The sequence below is a fragment of the Biomphalaria glabrata genome, chromosome 17 (genome assembly GCF_947242115.1).
Source record: "Biomphalaria glabrata chromosome 17, xgBioGlab47.1, whole genome shotgun sequence".
Lineage (NCBI taxonomy): Eukaryota > Metazoa > Mollusca > Gastropoda > Planorbidae > Biomphalaria > Biomphalaria glabrata.
In genome coordinates, this window is record NC_074727.1 from 19,495,705 (window position 1) to 19,507,360 (window position 11,656).

The 11,656-nt window shown below is 37.2% G+C and overlaps 1 protein-coding gene across 1 annotated transcript; it reads right to left on the reverse strand.

Annotated features, from left to right (window-relative positions):
- Nucleotides 1–5,257: 5,257 nt before the first annotated feature.
- Nucleotides 5,258–6,343, reverse strand: LOC106050420 (zinc finger BED domain-containing protein 5-like). Its single transcript, XM_056016508.1, has one exon. It carries the CDS (start codon nucleotides 6,326–6,328, stop codon nucleotides 5,762–5,764), a length of 567 nt encoding a protein of 188 aa, XP_055872483.1. The 5' UTR covers nucleotides 6,329–6,343; the 3' UTR covers nucleotides 5,258–5,761.
- Between the last annotated feature and the right edge of the window lie 5,313 nt (nucleotides 6,344–11,656).

Sequence of the window (11,656 nt, forward strand, 5' to 3'; positions counted from 1 at the left end):
GTCAGAAGTGGGATTATAGGCAACTCAACGAGAGGAGGTAGGATTTACAATGGCAGCTTTGAAACAATTAGACCAACTCTCGGTTAGAGAGCTTAGGAAGGAACTTCGTAACCGATATGAGATAATTGGTGGTACCAAGGAGGTGCTTACAGCTCGTCTCCGGCAAGCCTTAATTGATGAAGACGAAGATCCGGAGACCTACCTATTTGAAATTGAACCGGAGATTTATGAGCTTATTGTCAAGATAAATGAAGGTATTGATGCAATGTGTGAACAAATTAACAGTATGGGGAAAAAGGTAGATAAAATGGTGTCTCGAGTAGACTCGTTGGTAAAGGAGCAGTTGCCTGTAGACTCGTTGGTAAAGAAGTTGCCTGGTCAAGACTGTGGCTGCACAAACAGTGGTGAAGGAGACGCTGGGAATTGGAGCGTCGTCTGTGTCTGTGTTGTGGGCAAGTCTTGTGGTTGTGACTTTCAAGACGAGAAACGTGACAACGATTGCTGTGATGATCTCAACGAGATGTACCAAATCGAAGGGAAAGAGACAAATGAAGAAACTGAAGACTGTTACGTGCCTGAAGCGTTTGTTCCTGTTGTACCTGTTACCAGTACCTTAACTGAAGTCTGTTATGTACCTGTTACCAGTACCTCAATGAGCCGGACGGAGCAAGACAACGTTGGGTCTGCGTTCAAACCTGTTGCTATGGACCTTAAAGACCTCTGCCTATCTGTCGGTGCTCACGAGGGAAATTCGAAGCTTGACAACTGCATCCAGAAGTTTAGCATGAACTGTACGTGCGGCGCATCACACATAGAATTTAGATGCCAAGAAAACCACCAACAGGGCATATGTACTTCTACCATCATCATCGACATTGGCATAGATGAATGTCAATCAAACCACTCTAAATCTGAGCTGTCAAGAGGAAGACATCTTCCACTTGAACCTGAAGAGACCTATCTTCTGGACGTAAGACTGTTGTCTGAGGATGAATGCGGTGCATTGACTTTGCTTGCAACGTGGCTGCATGTGAACCTGCAGCTCCCTTGAGAGGCGTCTGTCGGGAAGGTCTGCTGAGACAGCGTGTCCGATCAACGGCTGTGCTGAAGAAAACAGTGCTCGACCCTATCTCTTTGTGTGGCAAACGGCCACGTCATTATCGCACCAACAGCCTGGTCAACTGGAGAAAGAGAAAGCGGCACTGGAGGAAAACAATGCGGATGGCCTCGTGGGGAACACGCTCCCTGCCGCCTATGGCTCCCACTGATCGACCTCCACCTGAACTGTCAAACCTCAGCTGCAGTGTTTCTTTTCGGGACGAAAAGTGCTAAGACGGGGGCAATGTTATGACTTTGCCATGCGCACCGCCATCCAAGATAGTGCAGAAAGAAGGTGCGCACTATCAGTGACCAGACAAGTCGGATGTTGACATAAGAGACCAACGATTTCCGCCCAAGTCTAGAGCCAATATGGAGATGCTGTGCTAAGGCAAATGTCCTTTGTGTTTGTCATGTCTCAGTGTAAATAAACATCAATGTCCTCGTTGAGTTGCCTCACTTAAGTTATTACAATATCATCTCCCGGAGCTGTAGCCATTATGTTACTATTATAATCTTACACAACAACACTATTTCTATATATGACAACGGTACTTAGTGTTTGATAGCTAGTTTAATTAGTTGGGTTGCGCACTTTGTTAGGCCGAAAGTGAACGTATATTTTATAGTGACGACATAGACTTTGGGTTAGAGATTAGAATAGACTTAGAATTAATGAGTTACCGCTAGAGTCTCAAGGGGATAACATCGTTCTATAGTGACAGACAAGACTGTGGCCCATTCTGTATTAAAAGTTTGTTTGAAGTTCACCTTGAGTCAACTTGGTCATTGAGTCTGTGTTCCTGTTTAGTACCTTATCTATATTTGTGACGGTGTGCATGAAGAGCTCGCAGATTGAAAATACATCATACAAGGTACGCACGCACTTAGTCGAATTAAGTCGTCTAGAAATACCTCAGCTACATCTGACTACACATGCATCCGTTACATTAGTTCAACCAGTAAAAGGTATTATACTTATCAATATATTGTATAACTCTCAACGTATCGCTATAATGTCAACAAACTACTGTTTTAAGACAATTACTTATATATACTCAATAAACTCACATTAATATCAACGTACTTCACATATATATCCAACCAATATTAATTAGCCTAGATTTACACTGCAAGAAAGAACAATTCTAAGTACTCTGCACAGTACTACTAATATACTCAAACTTTTCAATGACCAACCCTTTACATCAATCGGCTACTACCGAGATGCTTACGTTAAAACACTGGTTTCTTACATAGACAATAGTATACTACTAATTGTCTAGACTCACTTTACATCTAGATTACTACTAGATAAGGCTAAATAAATGTTGCCTATTTTATCAATACGTAGATTATCACACAAAATAATTAATTGAATAAAAAAATAAATATATACACCAAATACATCTATGAGAGATGAGACTTTCGTCTGATAGAAAGATTAGAGACAAAAGTGATACAATAGTTGATAACATTACGAGACTTAAAAAAAATAATTAAGAAATCATTCAGATTTACATACAAGACAAGTTGACAACTATACGTATACGTGGGCTCCTTGCTAGCAAATACCCAATTTTAAGAACACTCCCGGTTCACCCTGATTTAACCTGGTAGCAATAAACTAGCAAGTGGCCACTGAGTCTTATAGAATCTATTTTAAAAAGACTAATAGACGGAAAAATAAACTTTTCTTTTATATTAAAATCCCTTTTGGCCAACAAGTATCACACAAGGGTCAGTGGTCAGTTCAGGCTCCTCCGTCCTGGCAATCTGGAAGGCTTCGGTTCGCAGCTCAAGTGTAGATCAACTCCGGGCAAAGTGTTGCGTTCACCAAACATACAGGTGTAACGTCCTCAAAAGGTGACGATATCGGTTCAGTCAAACTTCCTGTTCCACGGTTCCTCAAGGTAGGCAGTAACGGCTCAGGTTCCTCTTCAACGAATGAGTTCTAAAGTGGCAAGAGTGTAGTCAATCTGGCAGTAACAGTTCAATGTCTTCTACGACGAATCTCTTCTATGGCGTCTGATTCAATGATGACGACGATACACTAATCATTCAAAATAGTTCGACGATAATGTCTCTTATACAGCGCAGTTCCCCGATGAAAACAAGCTCACAGATGTGGTGGGGTATACGACGAAAATTGTGCTGCCAACAGTGGCGTAACTAAGGGGGGGATGGGGGTGAGAATTTTAAAATCCCCCCGAGCCCCCAACTGGGGGGGGGGCCAAAAGGGTGTCAGAAATTTATTTGTAAATACTTAAATTAATATATTTGATTGACAAATAATGTCAACGGGTGTCTATTTTTCCAACATTTATGGATTAAATTTATCACAAAGACTAAACCTAGATCTAGGTCTATCAGTACGTTGACTTTGTTGACATTTAAAAAAAAAATTTTCCCACAGAGATCAAAGTTTTTTTTGTTGCAGTTCGTCTTTCGTTTTAAACTTTTTTGCCACGAATAAAACTGCATGATATACAGCGAATTCCAGGTATCTTGTTACTTTTACTAATAATAGATCTAAATAACGAGTATTATATGGCTACACTAATTAACCTTGAAATTTACAGAATCGAGTATAACAGATCTAAAGGTTATTCTTAATAATGCTAAAATAGTCCATTATTCGGGTTTGGCGTCTATAATTTCAGAATTAAACTTCACACTCGAGTTATTACCCATTTATTCATCTTTCCTCAATCCAATGGAAACTCTCTTTTTATTTCCATCTAATCCATTTGCTTTCGCACAAAACATTAACAAAAATTAATGACGTAATATCATATACTATTAATACATCCTTCCTTTTGAAGTTATTATGAAACCCTTCCTTTTAAAGTTCTTAAGAGTGATATCTACTAGCAGGGCCGCCTCTAGCATTTGCGGGGCCCTATGCGAAACAGATCGCTCGGGGCCTAGTCTGGGTAGGGATAAGCATAATGTCAAAATTATTTTTTTTGAATTAGAAAATAGGCCTACTTTCGTCTTTGCAATAAATTTTTATCAAATGAAAACTCGCAATGCCACTTTTTATTTATTGGTACCCCCAAAATGTCAATTTTGTCTATTCTTCAGGAGATTTGAATAAATTCAAAAAAAGTTCAGGACTTTATCGTAAATTTTGCCTTTCATGAGATTTCCTGGAGGCCCTGGAAAATCAGGAGGTCGCGAAAACCCTGTTATTTTATATACGTTAAAATGGTTTAATTTAATATTGTACACTTAGAATTAGCGCGGGGCCTATGAAAGCGCGGGGCCCACTGCGACCTCATAGGCTGCAGTGGCCTAAGGCCGGCCCTGTCTACTAGGAATTTTAACAATTCGTCCACTTCTGGTTGTCTTGACTGGCACAACAAGTTCTCTAGACGTTGGTCTATAACTGTCTGTTTCGTTTGTTCCAACAGTTTGCAGTTCATTGTCTTCATCGGTATCATAGTACCCAGAGATGTCGTCATCGAAACTCTTATTCAAAAAGCGTTGATTTCTTCTGTATGTTTTCCCATCGTTTGTCTTTATGATGTAAGATCTGGGTGCTGAATGTTTTTTTTTATGACAACTGCTTTCTGCCATGTTTGACCTAGACCAGTGGTTCCCAAATTTTTTTGTCTCGTAGACCCCCTAACATGTTTTCCGGTTTTCGGTAGACCCCCTGCTGAACTATTATTTTAATTTTGTAAATGTAACAACTCAATTTGTTTCTAGTATTTAGTAGAAGATTGGTAACAGTGCTGAACCCTCTTTCCACAAGATAGGAAGATGGAAAAGCAATTATAAACTTTCTGACGATATTCCATAATATGGGATACGTATCGGGTATATCTTTTGGAACCAAAAGAGCTGATATCCTTTTTTCAATTGTACTTTCAGTTCTTCATTAGAACTTATTCCTAGAAGTTCTTCTTGCAATGCTACATCATCCTCTTCTATCATATCAACATATGGATCGATAATCCACTGAGGTATTACCATATTCAGAATATCCTCAAATCTAATTTTAAAATCAGAATATAGGGAATTCAAATGCACATAAATGAAAATGTCCTCCTCCTGACATTTTATGTGTTCTAAATTTGGAAATAGGGAAAATTCGCCACCACCAATGTTTTGCTTTATTAATTTTATTCTTGCAAGATTATGGACATTGTTTTGATCAAATTCAGGTTATCCCCTTGTAGCTGCAAGTTAACTTCATTAAATTTCTGAAATAAGTCTGTTAAATTGGCAATGTCCGATTTCCGCTTAATTAAATTTTGTTTTAAAATTGAATCTTTATCATGCAAGAATTCTGAAACAGTGTCAAAAAGAGAAAAAAATCTAGTCAAACATAAGCCTTTCGACAGCCATCGAACTTCAGTGTGAAGGAGCAGTTGGTGAAAGTTCTCGTCATTTTCTTCACACAATTGAGCAAATAATCGAGTATTCAAAGCGTTGGCTCGAATTCGATTAACAGCAGTAATGACAAACTGAAGAGATTCATGCAATCTGACACTGAGATTTTTAGCAACACGCCGGGTACATTTTCTTTTAAAAGGCTCACAAATCCTCGGTAGCGTCCAACCATTGCAGGTGCTCCATCTGTTGCTACTGATATTATATTTCCTAAAGGGATCTCTTTTTCTTTAAAGTAGTCCTTCAAAACTGTCAGTATTGATTAGCCTTCTGTGTCAATGGCCAAAGTTTTTTCAAATAGAAGTTCTTCGTGGATTTCTTGATCCATAATAAAACGAAAATATGCCAACAATAATGCTTCATTACTAGGCAAGGTTGACTCGTCCAGCTGTATAGAGAAGCATGTAGTTTGCAAATATTTACACAAGAAGTTTTCAGTGTCATAACTCATTTCATCTATTGGTCTTTGAACGGTGTTGTTACTTAAAGGAATTCTTTTAATGATATCAGAAGCAGGCTTGTGTAAAACAGTTTGTAAGACTTCTGCAACGGCAGGCAAAATCAATTTTTCACCAACAATGTCAGGTTTTCCGGATTTTGCTATCAGTAAAGAAATATTGTAAGATGCTCGTAAACTATCATCTTCTCTTTGTGATGTCGAAGTGAACATTTTGTCCACTGTAGGTCTATTCTGAGATCTATCTTTAAGTGTTTGAAAATACTTCAAGTCTTTATCGATTTTATCTGGGTGGCATCGTTTCAGATGATTCTCTAGTTTAGATGGTTTCATGGCATCATTACACAAAATTTTGTGACATAAAAGGCACATAGGTAATAGCTTGCTGGATGAGGAAAGAATAAAGCCGAATTTCAAATATTCAATACTATACTGTCTACATTTTTTTCTAGATTCGGCCATGTTAAATATCAGTTACCTGTAGACATAATTAGGATATTTTAAAAAGTTATTAAAATAAAAACTTTCGATTCGCACAAAAGGATTTCACCAGGATTGAAAGTTAAAGAATTAGCTAAGGTAGGCGTACCAATAAAGTATCATGTGTGTTGGAAATAAAAGAAACTAAAAGTGAGGTTCTGCAGTTGTCAGGAAATAACTACCCCATCCATGAGAGCAGACGTATAGCATCGTATTATTCATTCTAAGAAATCAATGCACATAAAATAAAACTAATAACATCATAAAAAATATATCTTTTAGTATAGTGAAAAATAGTCCTAATAGGATAAGCATCAATGTTTTACCATGCTAACGTCTGCATTATTTTAAGTTTCAACATCACTGCCATGTATAGCAATCTGAACATAAAAAAAATAAAATATACTTTATAAAATAGTAACGTTCAATGTTGTACCAAGATCATCACCAACAAACAAAGCGCACACTTGGACAATTAGTCAAGGAAAAAAAAAAACATTGATAGGTAAGCTATACAGATTTTAAGCAAAAAACAACCACCACTTCTGTTTCATGATTGTAATCTATGACCATCGCAAACAAGATATAAGACACAGATCACCCAAATGGGAATAGGCACAAAAAAACTCATTCAATAAAATGAACCTTTAAGTTGTAAATTTTACATGTAATGCTAAAGAGAAACTGTTGTAGGAATGTATAGTTTGTGCAATATCCTACAAATTGTTTGCTCTTATAATGTATTGTAATGTGTAAGGCACAATTGTAAAACAAATTCCCTCACGGATAATACAGATTATTATAATATATTATTACTATTATCATGTTTTAAATAGAATCTTGAAGTCTTGAAATGGTTTACTCTACAGAGCTCAATAACCTTCAAATGCCACATTTAGTTGCATTCCACTCTCCAGTTGAACTAAATAATCACTATCTCTACCATCAGACTCAAACAGCTGGTAATCACTTACCACAATCCTTATTCTACAATAAAAACATAAGTATTAAGTCTTATTGACATTTTATTTATCCAAATCTAATTATATCCACTCTGTCGTTCTCTTAGGTCAGAATTAGTAAATGTTAAAAAAAATAAAGAAATTAGCAGTGCATTCGTCAAAGAAACAATTAAAAATCGGCGATTGCAGGCATAGCCCGGTGACTATAATTGTGTAATGGTTTTAAATGGGATCCATTAGCGTAGACCCCCAAAAGCATCTCATAGACCCCCAATATCTTTTTTAACTTTCGTGGACCCCCTGGAGGTCGTCGTAGACCCCTGGGGGTCCATATAGACCACTTTGGGAATCACTGACCTAGACGAACTCTCCGACAGAATAATTTTTAGGTAGTCTTGCTTTTGCATCGTATTTCACTTTGCTTTTCATCTGTCGTTCGTTGAGTAATGTCTCTGCATTTTCAGCTACCGATGGTTTCAATAGTTTGGGATCAGTTGGAATGATTTCCTGAGTCTTCTACTCGTCAGCAGTTGTGATGGTGAATACGGCAGTCCACTTATCGGAGTATTTCTATACTCGAGCATAACGAGATATGGATCTTTCCCACTTTTGTATGCTCTGAATCCTTTTGCTTTCGCACAAAACATAAACAACCAACAATGACGTAATACCATATAATATTAGCACAGAATATTCTTCATACAGTGGAAAATTAAGAATTTTTGCCTATCTTGAATTCTGGTCAAAGCTCCTGCGCCTAATTAATATAGTTCGGAAGAAACTACAAAAGTCTGGACTGCATATACAGGAAGCTGCTAAAGGTATTAGTACCCATTCATGCTTTCTTCAAAATGATGAGAAACTGACAAAAAAACAATCCATCGAAATAGCAAAAGAAGGTAGTGAATACTATGGATTCCCTGTAATCAAAATAACCAGAAGAAAGAAAAGACTTGATGGGAAGTTGAGTTCTAATGTAGGACTGTCAATAAAACTGTAATTCAAACGTGTTGCGACAGATGTGCTGGACAGATTTCATATGGAGATGAAGGGCAGATTCCAAAGGCTGAAAAGAAAATGGATACCTTTGGGTTTCTTCTTGAACCAAGACACCTGTTAGATGAAGACACGCTTCTGAAAACTGTGCTACTTTTTCTGTCTGTATGATGAAATAAATGGAAAATCGCTTTTTCAATGATGGCATCGATGCACGTGCACTTTTAATCAACAAACCAGTAATACAATCACCAATAGACATATTTAGGTAAAAAGGCTTCATATGGGAATTACGTGTGCTCAAACTTTGCAACCTCCTCCGAATACCGCTAATTCAGGCCACTTCCATTAGGTCATGTGAGAGATCATTCTCAAAGCTCAAGCTCATCAAAAAGTATCTCAGGAGCACAATGACACAAGAAAGGCTTATCATGGTTTTAATGTCAGTGAAGTCATAAATACTAGAAAGTATCGATGAAGTTGATGTTATAGATGTCTTTGCTGCACAGAATGCACGACGTGAAGTGATATCAATTTAGATTTGTCACTTGTGCATTATTTAACTAATAAACAACGGTATTATTCATTAAAAGAGTCTTGATGATTACTTTTTGTTAAGTTTACTGATATACTGAACCAATTTGATTTGGGGCTTATATATTTTGCGTACATAATCTCATGTCATATGTCGAATGTCAAAATGCAAGGGGCCCCCACAGAGGTCAATCCCCCCGGGCCCCCAAATCCCTAGTTACGCCCCTGGCTGCCAATGTAATCTGCGACGACACATAACAATCTTGACGGTGACAAAGATGAAGTTCTAAATAACAGCTCAATGTTTCACTTCCACTATCTTCAGGTCAGGAACAATAGTATGCAACAGTCAATACTGAGACAAGATGGTGGTGCTGTCTCACTCAAGAGAGATACAAAAAATGAGAAGTCCAACTTTCTCTCTAATGAACAAAATACGCAAATCTCACAGGTTGAACAGACGAGCACGCAGTGTGGTAGTATGGTATACCATCCCTCGTGTGTAGATCTAGACTAGTACTTAGAAGAATGACGTCTTCTATACATCACTGTCTAACTGACAAAGTGATTCTAACAATCAACATCGACGACCTTGCAAAGTTAATAACGAGCGCCGCTCAAAATACTGTATTTCAAGACGAATGACTTATTTGAAAGCGAAGTAAAACTGTCTACTTTTCAATGTTTGTTTTTACATGTTTAGGATGTTCCTTCAGAGTTGAAGGTAATTACTTCCTAGTCCAAACCTCCCACAGGACGACGGGGGAAGGGAGCGGGCAGGGTTTGAACCCTCCACCATCGATAAATCTGAACAACAGTCCTGCGCGCAAACCGCACGAACAGGCAGCCATCTCAGCCATGTCCCACGAACTCTAGTTCAACTGCTAAAAATTTCTGACTCACTTCAAGCAATGTTCTGGCGTTCTTCGATCTCGTCTCGGGGTCGCCAAAATAATGTTGTGGGCTAATCTTATATGACTTCGACTATGTATCAATTATTATTTCTCATTAGCAATATATTTGTATAACAAAACTAACCTTCTCTCTCTAAACGAGTACATTACACCCTCTTCTTCCTCTCACCTTTCCTCATTCTTTTCATGACATATAAGCTCTTTCTTTATCTTCATTCTCTCCTATTTTCTTTTTCTTTTCTAATTCTTCACTGCGCTCTTATTTCAATACAGTTACACGTTCATACATACTCTATTATATTTAGTATTTCTTCTTCGTATCTTAACTTTTGTTCACACTATATTTCTCTTTTTCTTCTTCAATGTTAAATCTTTTTTTTTTTAACCCTTTTTCGTTCATTCAAATTCTCCTTTTCTTTTTGTTTTATAACTTAGGAAAATACGAAAAGTTGTGTCCAAAAAGCCTATACAGGTTAAGGTTACAAGTAAAAGAATCTTTAAAGCTATTTTAATGGTAGTCAGGACAGTTGTCAAAATTATTTTGAGTGTTAATCTAGCCTGACATGTTTATTAGCGATTTCAGCTTTACCACACAATTTCAATAGACATTTCATCATAGTCCCACACATCTGTTGAGCGTGCTGATTCCTACAAGTTTTGAGGAGCTGTTGTAGTCCCACAGATTGCCAAATTCTCAAATCATTGTCATCTTCAGCCGTGTCAGAATAGTATGCCCATTAAAATCTTTTGCAATGTTCCATGCTTAAATATTTATCAATCACTATATCGGGTTTCCATGAGAGCTGTGAAACAAATATCTTTTAGTTCTAGACCTTGTAGACGGATTTCTTGGTATTTGCATTTATCCTGTGAAGCGCCGAACGTGCATGTCTTGTTATCACCTAAATGCATTTGTCAGGATTTTATTTCCTGTCGTAGGACCTGTGGAAGACAGAGACTTTTTGTATTTCAGCAATAGTTTTTGGACGCAAACTTAGGTTGGCTTGATCTGTCCGACTGATTGAGACACTCATATCTTGTACAACGCCTACAAAGCTTAAGTGAGACTATTTGTCAGTTTTTTCGTTTCTTGAACTCTCTTTTCAGGTCTGTACTTATCATTGACAAAGTCAAAGCCATAGTTGTTACGTTTCCTGTCTTGGTTATCCAAGTTACAGACATCGCCAACACCACCAGCACCTTCGTTGTAAATGCAAGTACTACCACAGCCTTTGTTGATTAATGGTTCATTTTAGCCCTTATCACGTGTATTTGTCCTTCTAGGACATCCATTGTCTCCTTCTTCACCGAATCTTTAATTATGCCAGTTGTTTAATTTTTTAATTCATCCTTTATCTATTTAACGTTCCAATCAGGTACGCATGCAGTTGTCCCATTTTTATCTCACTTTATTCTCGCTTCAGGTTATACATTTAGTAAACAATCTAACCGATATATTGGTCTAATTAGTTTCCAGATTATTCCTGTTTGGTAACTGCGTTGTCAATTAATTACATTTCATTACTATCCAAATATAAAATATATAACAACACATTTTATTTAGTTGTAAATGTATTGAATATATTTAGTTTTGAACTTGTACAATATTATAAAAATATTTGGTGACTGTAAAGTTTTACAAAATATAGTTATTTTCTATATACAACATATAAAATATGTAAGTTTTAAAGTACATTAAAAATAGATATTCACTTCCTTTATGTCTTTATTCATTTCTTTATGTTTCACAGAGAATGTGAGACCCCCTGTGCTGAGAGACGGTTCCCCCAGGAATGCAACACCCTCACTTCAAA

Excerpts from the sequence above, each read along its gene's own strand:
- LOC106050420 (XM_056016508.1), bottom strand. The coding sequence starts at position 6,328 with ATGTGCCTTTTATGTCACAAAATTTTGTGTAATGATGCCATGAAACCA.